This window comes from Melospiza melodia, chromosome Z (genome assembly GCF_035770615.1).
Source record: "Melospiza melodia melodia isolate bMelMel2 chromosome Z, bMelMel2.pri, whole genome shotgun sequence".
Classification (NCBI taxonomy): domain Eukaryota; kingdom Metazoa; phylum Chordata; class Aves; order Passeriformes; family Passerellidae; genus Melospiza; species Melospiza melodia.
In genome coordinates, this window is record NC_086226.1 from 51,452,522 (window position 1) to 51,472,382 (window position 19,861).

Consider the following 19,861-nt stretch of genomic DNA (forward strand, 5'->3'; position numbering starts at 1 on the left):
AATTTTTGAGAGTAAATATTTCAGAAGCTTATACTTGCTAGAAGCAGAAAATAAAAATAAAAATAAAAATAAAAATAAAAATAATAATAATAATAATAATAATAATAATAATAATAATAATAATAATAATAAAAAATTAGTCACAACTGTATTTCACTTCCGTCTTATGAGCTTCCCAAAGAAACAGCCACACCACAATAACCCCACTCCAAACCTAACCAGGTGCCTAGCGAGCATGGAACTTACAGTTTGGGACTAATAGAGTTGTAAAAAAAGAATTAAAATATTTAGCTGCATAGGCAAAGTGAAAATGTAGCTGCTCATAAAAGTTGAAAGAAAACTGCTTCATCTTGGATAGCCTGGGTGGTACTGGCAGAGCATATAATGAATGTTTCCTCTGCACCACTCAAAAACTGAGCCCTCCTGCTGCATTTTGCACCATTTTCTAGACCACCCACTCAGATGAGGATACACAAACCACATGTGCTAGGAATGTTTGCCCTGTGCCGAAAGCAGTATCAGCATTATGACCTTACTCCTTGCACAGTCAGGATTTTAATACAAACTTGCTTCTATTTTCAATTCCTTTGATTCATTAACAGTTTGTATGTAGTCACTGGTTTTTAGATGCTTAAAGATTTGAAAGAGGAATGTAATTGTAGGAAAACCCCAGCATTATCAGAGTAGAAATGTTTTAAGTAAGTATTTCTTGTCCTTCTCCTTCTGAAAAGAGATAGGCTTTATTTCTAGGTTTTGTTAAAAAGCTGTGTCTGACACCTTCACAAACCCACTCTTTCCTAAACAAGACTCAAATGTTGCATTCTGTCTCTCTGTGAGCAATGATAAAAATTAATAATTTATTCTTTGCTGTGATGAGAAGGGAGTTGTCTACTTACAGAAATTGCAGTTTTATATCATCAGCTTTCTAAAGGAACATATGAAAATACATAATCTATTTGATGGAAGATTCAGGAAATGGTTACTTCCAGTCAGAATGATACTGAATGATAATAAAAATACATCTGCCGCATTCACAGGCTTACATTTAACTTTACTCAAATTACAAGACTGGCAATATTAAAGTAAATGAAAAATGCAACACTACCACTTTGCAGTACAATCAGCCTAGCTGAGGTAAAACATAGAATGTAAGTCAGATAAAATACTGAAACAAATGTGAAACAGACATTAGCATCCGAAACAATAAAACACCTAAATTTTTTTATGTTGTTGCAATCTCCACTCTCTGTTTCTACTCATCAACAACTGCAGATTTTACAATAACAAACCAAAGCAGTTGACTATTGCATCTCTTCTTTACACCTTTTTTCCTTTCTCCCCATTCCACCCCACACCCCAGGGCTTTGTTCTCACTGTAGTAACACCTCTCTTTCCTGTCTGGTCACAGTAGCATTCTTGCTGCTCAATCAAATGCAAGGCTCTTACAGTGAGTGTGCTTTGATGTTAATTTATCTGTCCAGACAGAGAGCCAGCCTTGTAAATGTCATTGGTTCAGCAGCATTAATACACTGATTAACTTCCAAGCATGCACAAAAGCACTGCAGATATATGTGTTTTAGTCCCTGTCATCTGTTAGGAAGGCTTTTATGCCCAGCAGTAAGACTCCGTACAGTGTATAGAGCAGCTTCCTGGTGTACACCGCATTCTACTGCATACTGCTTGACAATTAAGAAAACTATTGAGGCTCATACAAACATGCCTCACGCTTGTTAAACTTTGGAACATCTCTTGTTTTGCTGCTTATTTCTGTAGTTCCTCCTAGCTCCTGCTGTGGGTGAAAACCTGACAAAATTTTCATCGTGATTCCTAATTTCTGCAAACCACAGGCGAATGAGCAAACACAAAACAGACTCTGTAGACTGAAACAGGAGTTTACTAAAAGATAGTCTGTCATCGAACTGCAAGTGGTAAAAGATGAGATATGGTGCAACCAAACAAATCAAACATACTACCATCAATGCAGTGTCCGGAGTAAGATAATGCATACAACAAAACCAAATGAATGAGGCAATTTTCACTTCAGGCATTTCTACAGTTTTCCCATCAATTTTGCAAATTAAGTGACAGGTTTTAGAACAAATGGGTCATTCAAGAGACCCCAAAACACTGGTATAGCTTCTAGGAAAGGAAGATTATACCCAGTAAGGACCAAGGACTCAAACTAGATTGTGAAAGTACTTTATTTCACTGTGAGAATGGGAAAGAAGAACAATGGGCCAGGCAAAACCCAAGAACTTGTAATTTCTTTCCCAGAGACTAAAAGAAACTTTAATAGAAATATACTGGGCTCTCCAAATGTACTGTACTGTGTGCATTTTGTTTCTGAAACTGAAAGTATAGACTTTTCTAAAAACATCAAACCAATGAAGAGAGAGAGAAACGATCAACCATTTCTTGTAGTCCAAAGGCTGAAGACTGAGCACAGATTTAGTTTTACCTTGGAAGACTCTCTTCACTTCAGTGTATGAGAGCAGTAAAGGAGGCCCCTTCCTCCTTTCTAGCTCTTTTTCTTTAGCACGGACTAAGATGGCCTTCAAATTTAGATGACACTGGAAGTTTTGTAAAGCCTCTCAGCTGATTTATAAGAAAAATTAATTTTTTTTTTTTTTTAAGTTGTCTACCGAATTGGACATCCACTTTCTGAGGAGGAAAGTTTCTAGTGAGAAAACTGCCTTTGCTACTGGATACAACTGCTGCTCTAGTAACAGTGACTCATGCTGAGAATTACTCTAGATATTGGAACTTACTGCTAAACTCTGTCTGGTCCAAATTCTCTTATATAACTGCTTTAAACAGCTTTATGCTAAGTAAGACTTCAAAACCTTTGTTGCCAAAACACTTTAACCCATCTCAAAGATCAATGCTCATAGACATTAAAGACTTGGAAGGGTATCTTCTTGTTTTTCCTTTAAGAGAAAGATGAATGTCTGAAATTAGGTGAACATAGATTTATTTTGTTTCCATATACAAAATTAGATGAAAATAGCTAACTTTAAAATTTAGATCAAAACTTAGTCACTCTATTTCTATCAGAGTTTTGTGAAAAAGTCAATGCACACATTGACACCAACAGTCTATTTTCTCTCTCTCATTGAATTAGAAAATTTAAGAGTTTAAGGATCATCCACATTTTGCATGAAATTCAGCAGTGATTTGATACTGTAATTGATGTTATCTCCCTTTTGTGCCTATTTATCTAGTTTTTCCTTTCCTCCATCCCTGTTCTCAGTGTACAATAAAGCTTATCTGGTATTTTAAGGGTAAAATGATTCATTTCACCATTTCTAAAAAAACAGTGCAATAGTTGTACTAGAAGTATCCCCTTCTGAAACTCAATGAGTCTTTACCACAAGACTTAGAAAAGTCCAAGTGGACAAATTTCCATATACATCTGGTATAACTAGAAGACAGGAAAGTTGAACACACATTTGCAGACCAAAGGTTTTTAAGGTTGCTTTTAGATTACCAAACATTTTTATATAAAACAATCAATAAAAATTGAAGTTTATCCCCTTTACATGCACCCCTTTTCCCTTCCCCATCGTCACCTGCCTTCTGTCAATAGTAAAGTTAACATTACACTCCCAGTCCTCCATCCCCTCCCCAATTGCACATTAAGACATGGACTTAAAAGAACAACATAACGCTTCAAGTATGCTTCATGCCAATCATCAATAAGAGTCATAACATTACTGAAAAAGTACACTTATTCTTCAGAAGCCTAAGGAGGACTTCCTGCGGAGTATGATCAAACAACATTTTAAATAAGAAAAAAGCCCCCCAACCCAATATGTATCGTGCCCTTTCAAAAAGAGTAAAGTGTAAAATTTTCTTTGGACTTAAAGAAACAGTATTAAGATTTACCATCTGAATAAGAAATAACCCCAATAGTTTTTCAGTGCTGCACAAACTGTGCACATTAAACAGTAAGTCATAAAGATACTACTGTTTAGCTCTACACATAGAGACTACATGTGGCATAATAAGCATACACATGACATACTGGCCTGTCTAGCAACAAGATACATTTATCAGTCTGGTAAACCTGAACAAACCTTTGCATCCAGAAGTATTTTTAAAATTATTATTTTCTCTTGTCATTTAAGAATTTGAGTTTTTCATATAAAGGCAATGATTTCATCGAGAAACCATCAGCAATATGAGAGCATGAAGCATCAATGTGAAACTGAGTACACATCCTCTCATTTGATCAGGCATTAACAAGGATCCTGATTTCAAGAAATAATGGATGCTATGAAAGAATACTCATTTTTATAGACAAGAAATTCTTCTGGAAACACAATAAGGTTATCAACAGATACCAAAATCTGAAAAGTTTAAAAAGCATATGTGCATGTATGTGTGTATGTATATACATATACACAGGTGTGGTACACGTGTATATATAAACACACATACAGATGATATCATACATGTATTTTATTTCATGTATTCATTTAACTGTATAACAACATTTTTTCTTCTTTTCAAACAAAAGGTTTTAATTTAGCAGTTGTAAAAAAGCAAACTAAATCAGAAAAAATCCCCAAAACAAACTAAGCAGATCATTTACTATATGAATGAACAAAAATGTTATGCAAAAAGTTTTATGGTAGAAGTGAGTCACACACAGCAGAAGAGTGTTGAAACTCAAAGTAATAAATAGCTCCAAATTAAAAATTTTCTACAACATGTTCTTTAAAAACAGGACCAGTACTTTTTCTTTTATCATGAGCTCCTGCAGAACACCTTCACTCTAATATATATTTAATTTTGCAACATTTAAATGGACACAAAAATGTAGACTGCAAGAGTTGCCAGATTCAGGACAGTATACAAAGCATTTTTTGTCAAAAGTCTTACTGGTTTATTCACTGAGGCTAGACAGCAAGTCATATGAACCTATTTGGTGCACTTTTTAACTGTGGTTAAAATCAATATCAGTAAGTGGATAGAATCAAGGACTTGCAGTCCAAGCTGCTGTGGTAGACAGGAAATGAAATACAGGACCACTGCTTGGTTGCCACGTTTGTATCTTGTTTCCCAGAACTGCAGAGCTGGAATCAAGACTGTAGTGTTTTAATTGACTAAAGAAAGAGAGCAAGAAGTGGCATTTCAATGTGAATAAGGTTACTAGGCTTGTGAAAGTACTGCATCAAAAGAGCACACAAGGGACCCCACTACTTGCAATATCTGGTAGTGTCACTCAGTGACTCATTGACTTTTGGATACATGTATGCAATAATAAATAGATCAGTTATGTAGTAAGGCAGTGTGTTGAACATGCATTCGTCTTGTGGACTTGAACACCACAGAGAGAGATACATGATATCATACACATTCATTAAGAACAAGTATTTTTGTTTGTTTTTCTGTGTTTGTTTTTCAAGGCTATCCAGGCAAACTCTTCCAGAGCATTTTCTTCTTGAGAAGAGTGGTCCTCTGAGTCTGGTCACTTTTGCTCTCCTTTATCAAGAGACTGGCTTTAAGGAAAAAAAAAAGCTGAAGAGGTTTTTGGTTTTTTTCCCCTCCATTTTGGTCGCATCATTCTGCATACATCATTTAAAGAACAGTTTTTGACACAGCCATATGCTGAATCCTCAGGAGGTTCCAGATGTTTCCAGATAACTCTGTAGTTTACGGACTGTGGTTTTGTCCAGTGAACAAAGATCAAAGTCAAAGGTTGTATTTGTGATATGAAAGTGTCCAGTTTCTTCTATAAGATTTACTATCTGAAAAAAAAGAAAAGATGCAATTGGAAATTCCAGCAGTTTTACATGCCTGCTGTAAGTATAAACAAGTACCATATGAAAGGTCTAACATGAGGCAAATTGCCCCAATACTTGCAGATTTAACCATTATCCTTATCATTCACTTCCTTTCTGACATGCATTATCGTCCAGATTCTGGTATCTTGGTTGTTTGTTTTTTTTTTTTTTTAAGATCATTATCAACCATAATGTCAGCATACCCATCTGCTGTTGCTGCAAACATTAGCACTGACAAAATATTTTTCAAATGTTCAAAGAAAATCTGCTTATTTTCTAATTCAGTTTAAAAAATAGGGGAGGAAGGGGCAACATTATACTCTTAAGCTCAAACAAATAATTAAAAATCCCAAGTAGATCTCTGGAATGTTTATTATGTGCATAGCTGCTAAGCAGGTTACATTAGGAAATAAATTACATAAACCTTTCTGCAAGCGAGGAAAAGAAAAAAATCCTTAGAGAGTCCAGTCTCTATTATTAAAAAAAACCCAAAACCCAAGAAATCTTACATGAACTGTTAGTTCACAAAGTAGTAGTCACTTTTTGAGTAACACAGTTAAATCTTTTTTTTTTTTTTGCCAAATAAACTATAGAAGGACTCCCAGCAAGGTCATAACATCATTTAGGTTGTGGGGTCTTCATCCTTAGAGATATTTCAGTCATTTGACATAGTCCCAGGCAATTGGCTCTACATGGCCTTGTGACCTCCAAAGATTCCTTCTAACTTTAACCATCTCACATTTCCATGAAATCAACAGCAGACACCTAACTTGTGCCTTTCTGCAGTTGTGACATTTTTAGTCATTAAACTGTAGTCTTTATTTTTGAAGAGTGGTCATAACACAATTGCTATAAAAATAACTTCAGATATTTTAAGTTCTGGGATGCATACCTACCTCAAAAAAACCCACACTGAGCATCTTGAAAAGCCAAAGCATTATTTGTCAGAGAGGGCTAACAAAGTGCCAGCACATGGCTGCTATAAATCTCTTACGTGTGGTTTCATTCCAAGAGACAGACATGCCAAGGGCACACAGAAAAGCACTCCACCTTGCAGTGGTCTCTGGGTAGCTCATGGACTCACAGAACAACACTGCTCTTCTCAGTCCTTCAACCACCCCTCGTGCAGCACTCAGGCTACACTCCAAATCCTGTCTGCAACCTCCAAGTGGAAACCCATTTAGCTCTGGGGCTTCCACATACACCTCCACTGAAACACTACTGCAAGATACTCCTTGATTGTTTTGAGCTTTAGTACTCTGACTGCAATTCCTTTTCCACAGCTGGAGGAGATACACACATATGCACACGTGGGTTACAGAATGTACCTTAAAAAGACAAATCTGTTAGCAATAACCAACTTCACAAAGAACAATTAATTTAAACTAAATATTTTGAAGATTTCCACTCTCCATGTCATTACATAAACAGATATTTTTTCTTCTCAGACCACAGAAGTAAAGACTATGTAAATGATAAATGAAATATGAAATGTGTATTGTCAGGCATGGAATGACACAACCAAGAACAGATAAAATAGAACGGATACAAGATAAAATAATAAAAGGGAAATGCTTGTTACAATAAAAATCTCCCTTTTCAATCACCCTTTATTTTCAAAGATGGGAAAATATAAAAATAAAATCTGCTTAATTTGGATTACAGCTGCCCATATTTCTGAAAGCACCCGGAAAAAACCTCGCTTTTATTAGCACATAGTTTAAATTTGTACCTCTTGCTTTCAACTTCTTTTCCATATAGGAATTTTTAATCTAAAATTACTAACTTCATTTGTCCACTTGGTTCACAGATTCTTGCAACACTTTTTCATCCCCTACTGTTGTTCTGCAATTGACATGAGGCAAAAAAACAAACAATGGAGCGTGAAAAAACTGATTGATACCAGAAGCAAACTTTGATATGTATTATTATTCTCATTTTTTGCCACTCTCTAGAGCCTCATCTAAGAGAGAAGCAAAGGTAAGTAGTCAATCCAGCCTCCTTTTGTAAAGTCTAGAATCTAATCTTGGGCTTGCTATCTGAATATCCACTGATATCCACTGAGACAAATAAATGGCTGCACAAGAAGTTTACAGAAGCAGTGGCCAAGAAAATGCAGCTACACTGCGAATTCCAACCTCTTTCCTTACAGTGAAAGATGTGGTAGAGGAATTTCTTTGTAAACATGATTTCTGACCAACAACTCTGTCACTTCCTTGTGTTACTGTGGAAGAATACTACCCCTAATAACCCCCACTGCAATATACTTGATTTTAGAAACAAAGATTATGTGGAAGTGTTAACACATGTATTTTTAAACAGTGCTGCATATTTTAAGAAATGGATAAGGACTTCTATTGATCAAGTTCTGCTTTTGGCTTTTAAGCTCTAGGTCAAGGGAAACACAAACATTTTAAATATCCAGCCCCCAAGAGATACAGTCGCTATGTCTGGGCACCTGGCAAGTGACTGAAATGAACCCCAAAGGCTTTAATGGGTGTACAAAAATGTATCAAGATAAACCCAGACAGCCCAATGAAAAACACCTGCCTGTGTGCCAGTCAATGAGGAATTCATGACTTACAGTATTAGCATATAGCATCCTTGTGCTATTCAGAAATTCTTCAAAAAGAATAAAATATTGAGATTAGCTGCTAGGAAATCTGACAGTTGTAACATTAAAAACACAGCATTAAAATGTTTTATTCCAAAAGCTCAGGCTGCAAAGAACAAAATATCCCATTTGTTCCTGCTGTATAAGCTTTGCTTTTCTGCAGTAAATTACGTCTCTGTTTACATAATGTCTCTCCAGCTCAGTTTCATCATTATCCATCATAGTATAACTATTTATCAGCCTTTAAACAAGCAAATGAGTGTGTTTGTATAAGGAAGTCAAAGTGCAACTAATGACAGTCATTTTTCAATTTATGGAGGGTTTTAGGCCATGTGATAGTTTCCAGACCTCCAAGCTGCCCCTGGCAGCAAATTCTAAGAAGATAGTTGCCATCTGAAGTTAAGCACCTTCAGAACATGAGCAACCTAGTTTTCAGCCATGCTACAAGCTCTCAATTTCTTCCTTAAGCCTGTGCTGCCTAATGCACTGGCTTTGGATTTTTTACCAGCTGAAGATATGACTTCTGATGCCTGAAAACAAGACAAAAAGTTACCAGAAATGTTGCTGCCTTCCATAGGGTCATACTAACATTTTCTTCACTGAAAATGCAGAGTTAGAGACACTGCTTTAGCCAGCCAAATTCATTTGAATGTATTGGATATGCTGCATTAATATCTGATAAGAAAAAGAAAGAAAAAGGAAAAGGAAAAAGGAAGAGGAAGAGGAAGAGGGAGAGGGAGAGGGAGAGGGAGAGGGAGAGGGAGAGGGAGAGGGAGAGGGAGAGGGAGAGGGAGAGGGAGAGGGAGAGGGAGAGGGAGAGGGAGAGGGAGAGGGAGAGGGAGAGGGAGAGGGAGAGGGAGAGGGAGAGGGAGAGGGAGAGAAAAAGAAGAGAAAAAGAAGAGGAAAAGAAGAGGAAAAGAAGAGAAAAAGAAGAGAAAAAGAAGAGAAAAAAAGAGAAAAAAAAGAAAAAGAGAAAGGGCCTCGTCACATGAATTCCAACCTCTTTCCTTACAGTGAAAGATGTGGTAGAGGAATTTCTTTGTAAACATGATTTCTGACCAACATCTGTCTTGCCACAGTCCAATATTCATATAAAAACTGCTCACAGGACTGATTTCACAGGACTGGTGAAATGTTCTTCACATATCTTGTCCCTCTCAGGCAATTCTTGTATGTTTGTAAGTAGCACCTAACATCAGAATTATTTCATTATGTATCCGGGCACTTGCAGTGTAGTATCGCATCTCTCCTGTCTTCTCTCTTTCTCAGCTTCCTTTAACAAAAGTGTCTCAAAGAGAATGCCGCTCTTGGGAAAGAGCCACATTTACAAAGATACATTTTCCTCCTTTCTCAATTTGGCCGCATTCCTGTTTGCTGTCATGCCTATGGACTTGGTAACAACTGAGATTGGAAAAAAAATTGAAAAAGAAAATCCTTTTCATGACCCTCGGTGTAAGTTTAAAGAGCCCATGCTTTTACACTATATCAACGTCTTCACTGTTTTTCTGCAAGTCTTTGGAAGTCTGTGTGCAAGAGACTTACCGGCCCTAACAAACTAACAAGATGACAGCTGCCATTCAGGAACACATGACTCCATCACCATTCCACTTCAACATCAACACCTCTAAAACTCTTGCAGCCGTCTACAGTTTTCTGTTGCATATTTTTGCATTTGATCCCTCTTCTCATGTAGTAACCACAATCCCATTATGCAGTTTTACACCTTGCTGTTCTCGCCTTTGTACTTCCTACAATCTCTATGTATTTCTTAGTACAGAAGTTTCATATTAATTCCTAGAGCCTTTCTCAGCTCTGTACCTTTTGAATTTCTGTGCACACTGGAAGTATTTTACATTAACTACATAGCTGCAAAGCAGTAAGAACATCTAAGATGGGATGGCAGATTATTTGTAATGTAGAGAAGCACTGATTCTCTGCAAGTTATCCATTCAGTATTGGGAAGATATTTCTATAAATGGATAAAATCATAAGAATTAATGCGTTGCAGAATGTTAAAGGATTAAAGGCTTTAAAACTAAGCTGTGTTTTTTTTTTTACAGCACCACAGACCATCCACTAGTGCAGACAGCCTAATAGGTAAGTAATTTGGCTCTTCCACCCACTCCTGGTAGACTTCTGTAGCCAGCATCATGGTGTTCCCAGAAGAGCTGAATCCCTGTCCCAGCCTACACAGCCTGGCCATAAATACAGCTTTCACTGGGGCTGTACCAACAGCCTGCAAACACTCTGAAACACGGGAAACAGTCTGCAAAAACAATTTCCCCCAGGAAGGCAACACCAGTTCTACATCAACCAAACTTTCATAATGTAAATAATAATATATAAGTAATCATGAATTGCAGCATTAAAATGCCTCACTCCTAATGCAAGTTGTGAGGCAAAGTTCATGAATAAATGCTTTCTCTGGTTTGACAAATTGTCTCCAGAGGGGAAAAAAAAGTTTAGTTTACAACACACAACAAGAGTATACTGCTCTTTTTCATTTACTCAGACTAGGATACTCTAAATTTCCAGCTCAGTTATGTTTCTTTTCACATGACTTTTCCTTGTATTAGTAAGCTCCCACAAAGCTTACTATAACAGTACTCTAATATCAGAATGAACACAATTTAGTGGACAAACCCATTATTTTTCTAACAAAGACAAATAATTCATCACCGAATAAATACTGCCAGTGAGAAAGACAATGAAGTGTTCGACTTGAAGCACTTTACTTACTAGGAAAGTATTTCTTAGGATGGCCTAGTAATTCCAATATGAAAGGATTTTGCTAGTCCCAGCCCCTTCTCAGATCAGGCTCAGTTGCGGAGTCAGATCTGGCTACTCCAGGCTTATCCTGTCAGGATTTCAAAAGCTCTAGACCACCATCATGGGGGAAAAAAAAGAAGGTTTCCTGCTTGTTTGTGTATTTGCTCTGTACAAAACATTTTGAAGTTGATTTTCTTTTCCAAAATTCCACAATAAGCCATGTAAGCCCTATGGTCTGATGGCTGTCCAAACAGCCCCAGTGAAAGCTGAGTTCATGTCCTGACTGTCCAGGCTGGGACAGTGGCTCAGTTCTGCACTGCTAACAGCAGTACTGGCCACTGATGTGAATCAGCAGCAATACCATTTGGAAGCTATGCCTTGGACAAGTGGGGAAATGAGTGCTCAGGGAGCAAACACAAAGTGGGATTTTTTACAAAACAGTGTCTTTTCCAGATTCAGTTTTAATGTGAACTCTTTGAGAATCAGTGAACAATGTGAAGTGGATAGGGTGTTGCAATTCCTATATCTTAGCCTCCTTCAAAATTATTTCTCTATGTAGATAAAAATTTGGCTCTGTTACCATTCTGAAAGCATGCTTTGGTTCTCTTTGTAGAAAAACAAAACTTGGGAGGCAACAGTACATTAAATATGAAGGGTAACCAATATGCATCGTGTGTTATAAGACGAAATCTGACAAAGCTACCAAAATTTCATCTTTAATTAAGAATATCCTTAACCAAGATTTTCCTTTTCCATGACCTCTCAATAGTTTTCTCATCTTTACTCACAATATGGAGCCTGAACTAACAAAGCAGTTAATACTGGAGCTTCCAAAATATTGCTAACAAGCTTAGTAGAAAAATTAGACAAGTGATTGCAATCTTTTAGAAGTGGCAAAAATTTTCCTCTTTACAACATCTCTAAAACATAATAAAACTATCTGTGCTACAATTGCATCTACTTTGTTGACAGTGCTTACTGTTTAATCTTCACAATTTTCAATCCAATCCAGTACCTGACAATACCACCGAAAGCGAAGAATACTTTCTTTGCTCTTACCATTGCATAACCTTTCAATAAATTTGCAGCCTTTTAGTTTGGACACTTTCATATTTTATGCATTCTAAGACTTCAGAAGATTCAAGGAATATATTATGTTTTTCTTCAAAGTGGGCTTTCCATTGAATTTTATATTTTCTGCTTCCCATGGGAAAAAACCCACTTCAATTGTTTCTGAGACAAAGCTGGTCATTTTCAGGAAAGAAGCAACAAGATTTTTATCAAGTGACAGTGCACAGCTATGTCCATTCTCCCATCCTGCTTTTATAATTATTGATACAGTATGTTAAGAAACATAACAACAAACTGGTGAAAAATATATCTCAGGCATTTTTTTTATAATTTGCCATTTAGAGAGACAACACAGTAACACACTTAATATTAAATTCCCAAAACTGCAGTGTAAGAGGTAAAGGACTTCTATGGACTATACAGGCTTGAAGGCTACGAAAATTGATAGCAGAGTTTTTAACGAATAATCTAAAATTGATTACAGAGTTTTAAATAAAAGCAAAATAGAAATAGATGCGACTTAAGAATTTCAATGAGTGCACTGTGATAGTGTATGATAATGCTTCTCACCTGCTGCAGTACATGTCTCTCTCTCAATGTCATTAATCTTCTGTGGAGCTCTACTAGTTCATCAAGATATGCCTAGAAACAAATTCCCCCCCATAAACAACTTGTTAATTAAGTCATAGCAATGTATTCATAAACTTCAGATGTCTTCAAAACCAGTAGAAATAGAAATCTTATTTTAAATCTTGCAATCAATATCCTGAGCTGGAAGAGACCCAGAGGGATCACTGAGTCCAGCTTTTGGCTCTGCACAGGACAGCGCCAAGGGTCACAGCATGTGTCTGAGAGCATTTCCATTCTCTGAGCTTCTTGAACTCTGCCAGGCTGGTGCTGTGACCAGTTTGCTGGGGGACCCCATTCTGGGGACTGGCCACCCTCTGGGTGAAGAACCTTTTTCTAATATCCAGCCTCTCCTGACTCAGCTTCAGGCTATTTCCTTGGGCCATATCACTGGTCACCATGGAGAAGAGATCAGTGCTGCCCCTCCTCTTCCTCTCAGGAGGTCTTCCCTCAGTCAATGAGTTCTCCCCCTGCAGTCTCCTATTCTCCAGGCTGGACAGACCAAGTGACCTCAGAGGCTCCTTCCCCTCTAGGCCTTTCCCTGTGTTTGCAGACCCGCTTTGAATGCCCTCTAACAGCTTTAAATCCTTCTTATAGTATGGCACACAGGACTTGAGATAAGACCAAACTCTCCTTTGAGCTGTATGTTTTATTAATAGTCTGGCATTCTCTAGCTTAATACAACAGAAATGTAATTTTTTGTGGTTTTTTTAAGATACTTCACACTGACAGAAATCTTCATAGGTGGTCATTATTTACTGATAATCTCTGTATCTCAGCTGTGCCAGAAAGCATCATAAGACTGGGGATGCCAAAACAGCATCTTTAGAAAACATATTCTATCCTTCTACATAAAAACCAAACCCAAAGACTCAAAATCAAATCATTTTCTCTAGAGGCATGTAATTATTTCTTTTGTGTCAACAGGGAAAGAAAGACTAAGCAAGATTAATCCAAAGGTAAATTCTAGCGCTTCTTCCCTCGGATATTAAACAAGTCTCACCTCTCCACCTTATTATCAACTTTCTCCTTCAGAAATGGCTCCTGAGCCATTAAATTTTTTTTTTTTTTTGCTTGTAAGCAGAATGAGATATGGCACTCAACCTAAGCAACCAAAATGCAAACCAAAATATCAGAGCACTAAAAATCTAGATATTGCAGATAAAATTCTAGACACTAAAAATCTAGACGCTGCCACTTCCATCTTTTGCCTTAAATTATCATCACAAAATTGACACTAATACCAGTAAAATATAAGCTTTCAGAGAAACTTGTCCATAGTGGGCAATTGTGCTATGTTCACTCATGGAAGGATTGAGAGCTCTTGCCCACAACCATTAGACAGACGTAAATCAAACTATCTCAGCGTTAAATGGTGACAGTTGCTTCATGTCATTTTAGTTAACATGCTAAATCACACTGCCACTTCCTAACGCACAGCCTTCAGAAAGGATTCTGGAAAAGAGACTTTCTTCTTTCCCCTGATTCACTTGCGGGCTAGGAATACATCTATGAATTCTCATCTACATCTCATTCCTCTGGGAAGCACAGCACAAACTTATGGTGGACAGTAGATAAAATAAATAGATGGAGGAGTCCCAACTGGTGAAATTTGCCAAATCACCTGATTGAAAAGAAGGAAAAAAATTCAAAATATGAAAGAAGACACAAGAATTATAGAAAGAAAACAGAAAAAGATCTGCACCTAAAGGAATCCAAAGCAAAGCTCTACTAAGATTTTCATTCTGTAACAAAGGTTGGTATTTGGTAAACACATATTCTAGAGTCGTTTATTGCTACAGTAGTATAGTATTTATTGCTATAGTAGTATCATATTCTGAGTACTTTATTGCTCCCTCATTGGTATTTACCTTATCACAATCCCCATTCTTCATTTGTTTATCTGTTTTGTTTTGCTTTATTGGACTTTTCACTTCTAAAATCTGGAAAATAAAGAAAATTCTGTAAAAATTAAATGCATCACTCGATACAACTCTATATGGAAAAATTCAGCTGTTAATAAAACAAACTCAAAACTGAGCTTTTCATTCTTTAATCCATAGAACTTACTCATGCTTTTCAGAACAAACAGTAACTTACAGCAGAAAAAGCTGACATACTGGAATGAGGTGATAATGATATTACTAATCCTTAAAAGTAGGAATTTTACATCACTTAAAGCCTTCTCAATGCTTTTTTCCCCCCTATCTTTCACATGCTGGGAGGATAAGAGGTGATTTGGCAGACACTAAACAATGCTGAGGGTGTCTCCAGTGCCTTTGAAACGAAACATTATCACTGTAGTTTTCCTGTTCCTTTTTTACCTCCTCAATACTATCTCTTTTCTTTGACAGCAGAGGTTTTCAAACAGTCCTTGACTGTTTGACTGAGTGAGTGTATGAGTGACTGTTTGATTGTATGAGTTATAACTGAAAAACGAAGTGATGGGCAGTAATTACTTTTGTACTTATATGGCACCCTTCCTTCAATGCCACTCACACCCATTTATTATCACTCATACAAGCCAAGATTGCTTCATCTGATACTGAAATAGATTCAAGAAGAGTACATCAACAAGCAGCAGGACACCATGCCTGATTTGAAACTTTTAGAACTAAAGGCAGAAATATTTGGGGGAAAATGAACTGTTGATTGTTCTTTCCATTTTTCCAACAGATAACAATTTCTTGAAGTTAAAAGAAATATCACTATATCATTCCTAACCTATAATATAACCAGTTCTTCTGAAAAACATCAAAGAAAACCAAGTAATCACAGATAATGGGAGATTATGTTTCACATTTCATTTTAAGTGAGACTAACATCACCAACATGATTAACTCCAAAAATCATACCCAACAGCCACAACACAGGATAAAACTCAGTAATTAAAGCAAGGAAATAAAGCGTGTAAGAACAAGTCTTCTAGAAGCCTTACTGACATCTTCCCCAAGTCCTCGCTTGTTTCTCCTTCCCTTGGTACAAATGATTAAATTGTATATGTCTTCCCCAGCATCTTAAGAACACAGCTGGCAGACAGCTATTTTCCTATCTAGAGAATGAGACTGCAGATCTGAGTTAACCTTACTTGATTTAATTAGCCAAGAGTGATGAATGTTCAGATTCAAAACATACATTTTTGAAGAATAATTCTAGTACTTCTGTTCAACACCCTCTAGGGTTACTGCTGTGTAGGCCAGTAGCAAAGTTTTGTCTTGAAAAAAACCCCCACCCAACCCTACAAAAAAACAGGCCTTTAATGATGGATTCAGTACCTTTTAGATGCATTTATAGTTTTCACAGGAAGAAAATTCTTGGTTTCAAATAGAACTTTGTCAAGAACACAGTGTATTTTAAAAAGCAGCTTCCTTACAATGCTCTTGATATGCAGTTTAAATGTAACATCTTAAGCACTTTATAGATGAGATACAGCACTAATCATGTCTGAGAAAGCTAATACAAATACAAACTCTTCGGTTCTATAAAGGAACTTGGTTAAAACAGACCTGATTTCATCAGTAAAAGATCATCCTGGCAAGCAGCACTAAGGTACCAAGAAGAGATTTCAAATGTAGCTATAGTTCACACAATTTGAATTCTCACAATGCTTCCCAAAATTTCCAATTTGCAGCCTGATTAGCTCAAAAATCGGGCTCAAAATTTAGTTCATTTAAAGAAATGGAAGAAGGTATGTGAAGTTTTGGGGTTTTTTTTTAGCAGACACACAGCTATTGTTTGGAGTTTCTAAATGTGGAGATAGACCTTCTACTATATCACCAAGAAGCAAAGGAACACAAAAGATGTGACTGAGTGGACTGCTGATATTGAGACTTACAATTACTTAACAATTGCATTGGTTTTTTAGAAATCAGTCTTCATTAAACAACATGCCAACAAGACAGATTTTTTATTTTTCTTGTGCTTATGTGGTCAGTAAATGCAACATTCTTCACCCCTACAGACAGCTTTTTGACTTCGAGTCTATCTCTTAAATAAAACTTGTAACTTCTGTATAGACAACTTAGAAGAGCCTACAGTGGTAGAAAATAAGAATATTTTCTGGACATGAAATTACCTTCTCTCTGTGCACAAAGTACTTCCTAATTTGTGGCGTTTACTTCCCCACAATGCATTTGAAATTAGCTAATATTTGGGGTTTGTACTGTAGCTTGTGCTGGAAATCTTAATAGAAAAATAAAGGCAAATAAATAATATCTGCCAGATAACTGAAGCAATTATAGAAAACAGATATAGAAAAGACCCACCTATTAAGCTCACCCTCTAAACCACAAACTTGTGTGCACATAGACACCATTTTAACTATATCACAACTGTAAGTAGCCAGTATGTGTCCTAACAGCTTTACATATGATGCAATTGACACTTAAAATAACTGAAAAATGGTGTATTTTATTTTGTAAATAATGTGAGTTTTTATACTTACTGTGAGAGAGGTACTAACCAAAAGCTAATTATCATTTGTCCCTGGAGTATTTTGCAACTCTAGGTAATTTACTTTATTTTCCTTGAAAAACCAAACTACCCTATGTTGCTACCTCAGAAATAACGTTAGCTCTTAAAAATTTAGAACAAGTACTGTGATGCAAAGTAAAAACTATTGTGCCTTCCACTGCAGTAAAAAAAAATACTGCATCTTTCCAGATGAACACTGGTGGGAGAAAGGAGAAGAGATGCATCAATAAAATCTTGAGATTGATGCTAACTCTGTCTGCTGCTAATACAAAGCCAAACTGCGTTTTTCACCTGGCTGTTGCTGGTTTTCAGAACAGGTGGTGCTGGATCATGACGCAGCGGTGAGGAAGCTGAGCTGCTGTCGCTGTCGCTGCCATCACTCAGACTAACCCTGCAGAAAAAAGAGCCACAGCATTACATCTGCAGACAAAGGGTTGTCAATGGGGTAAGTCAACCTTGGACTTTGAGGTAGGGACTTACAATGACCAATCCCTTGCTAAGCAGGCTATTGTTCATCAAGGTCACATGGAAGAGAGGCATCTGAGCAGGGCTGCACTCTGGAAAAAACTATTTGTAGCACAAAGAAGGAGGCTGCCTGTCTGCAATTCGCTAACAGCAGCTAACTTTACAGAAATGGTTAAACACCTACAAAATTCAACTGCTTCTCCCTATCTCAGTTCACAGCTATGTCAAAGAAGGAAACTGGCCTTTAGGGACACTTTTCTGCTCTCCTAAAACCCTTCCAAACAGCTGTACATCCCACCTGAATACATGTTTTACTGAAAAGTTCCTTGTTTATTGTCAAAAGTTAACACAGCTTTTCCTGATTAAAAACTTAGCATCTCAGAAGAGACCACAAAAAAGCCCAGCTCCTAGTCAGTTTCACCTTTCATTCACTTATGAACAGAAAATATTTTTTGTTGGGGAAAAAAACATTAGTAAATTGGGACAAAATGAAGCAGAAAAACAATAGCCTTAAAGTTTCATCAAAAAACTGAAACAAAATCTCCACACCAGGAGACAAGCTGAGCTTGAAACAATCCTTTAAACAATCACTGACAACAAATTCTCCAACAGCTAGTCATCTTCGTCTTTTTCTCCTTGATTCCAGCTGCTAAAGTACACCAGGGAAGCAGCTGCATTTATTAAAGTTTTCCTGTTATCTTCCCATTCGAGCAGTAGCTGACACTGCCACTCAGGTGCTGTGCTCTAACAGGAAAATCCTCTGAATTACATAAAGAACCTAATATGTAGAATGTTTGAGAGACACAGTTTTGGTTTCTTCCATAACTTTGAACATCATTTGGATGGAGCTTCAAGCTGCCTGAACACCATATGAGTTTTGGGATGCCTTCTGAAGGTTGTAGCAAGGATGCAGAAGCTTCTTTTAAAAAATAAAAAATTAAAAAATATTTTTGACAGACACTTGCTTTACGCTCTGATGCATTTTTATGCATTATCTACTCTATGCAGCACAGAATTTACTTGAAATTCAAATTTCATTGATTTGGATTCAATTTAACAGCTTAATGTAAAACTGGTAAGCAAAGAGGTCTTGTGACTATGTATAGAATAGGTTATTCAACAGTGGAAGGACAAATTTCTCTAATTTAGGCCAGGGAGTAATTATAACTCCTCGTCTCAAGTCACGATCACATAAAATTGAGTAAAGTCAAGCAAATGAGAATCATCATAACCATATTGATTAGTAGAGGATGAGTTTGTATCAGGAACGGCTACTTGTGTTAGTGCTTGAAAAGGGCTCTTTTATGTGCAGATGCTTTAGAAAGAGTGAATTTTCTGCCCATTTGCTACTCAGCACTCTGAAAACATCGGACCTTGCTTTGTTACTAACAAGCACTACATGTCTTGGTCAGCAGGCCACTTTCAATCACGGGACACTCACCTGCGACTCCTGCCTCCTCCTCCTCGTGTATTTACAGGTTGTTCCAACTCAGAGTCATTGTCCTTGTCATCTGCTTCATCTGATTCATCTTCATTATCATCTGAATGCAGATCTTTCATTATAGTTCTCAATGGACCTGAAACAACAGAGACAATAAAAATCAACAAAGTTTACTTCCCAGTACTTTGGGCAATTTACCCAGCTTTAAAAACTATCTCCCCCACAGAGTGCTGAGAGAGGAGAGTCTTAAAAACCAAACAAACTAAGTAACTAAGTAATGCACTGGATGATTATACTGCAGGGACCTGTCCATATATTCATGAATCTTTACTCACATGAGCAACTCTGTCAGCTTCAACAGACTTACTCTTGACAATGACAATTCACGTGTTCAAGTGTTAGAACAATTTGCACCCTGGACCATAGCTGAAGTAAGTAAAATACTGTCACCACAGGAGAAATTGACATGAAATGTATGCTTACTAAGAGCATGCTTCTTTTGTATTGCTGGGGTTTAGTATTTTTTGCTTTCTCATTATATGTGAGTTAAGATCTACAGGACATACTGATCAGTATTAGTACATTTATTAGGTTAATCCATGTATGAGAGGT

At 36.9% G+C, this 19,861-nt stretch overlaps 1 protein-coding gene across 1 annotated transcript in view; it reads right to left on the minus strand.

Moving 5' to 3' along the window:
- Nucleotides 1-1,030: 1,030 nt before the first annotated feature.
- The window catches only part of MLLT3 (MLLT3 super elongation complex subunit), a 122,899-nt gene continuing 104,068 nt past the window's right edge, over nucleotides 1,031-19,861 (minus strand). The window contains exons 8-12 of the mRNA XM_063180016.1: nucleotides 19,250-19,385; nucleotides 17,635-17,734; nucleotides 14,742-14,813; nucleotides 12,814-12,885; nucleotides 1,031-5,753 (exon numbers count right to left, since the gene is read on the minus strand). Coding sequence (XP_063036086.1) covers nucleotides 5,622-5,753; nucleotides 12,814-12,885; nucleotides 14,742-14,813; nucleotides 17,635-17,734; nucleotides 19,250-19,385 — 512 coding nt within the window. The 3' untranslated portion in view covers nucleotides 1,031-5,621. The remainder of the gene's footprint in view (nucleotides 5,754-12,813; nucleotides 12,886-14,741; nucleotides 14,814-17,634; nucleotides 17,735-19,249; nucleotides 19,386-19,861) is intronic.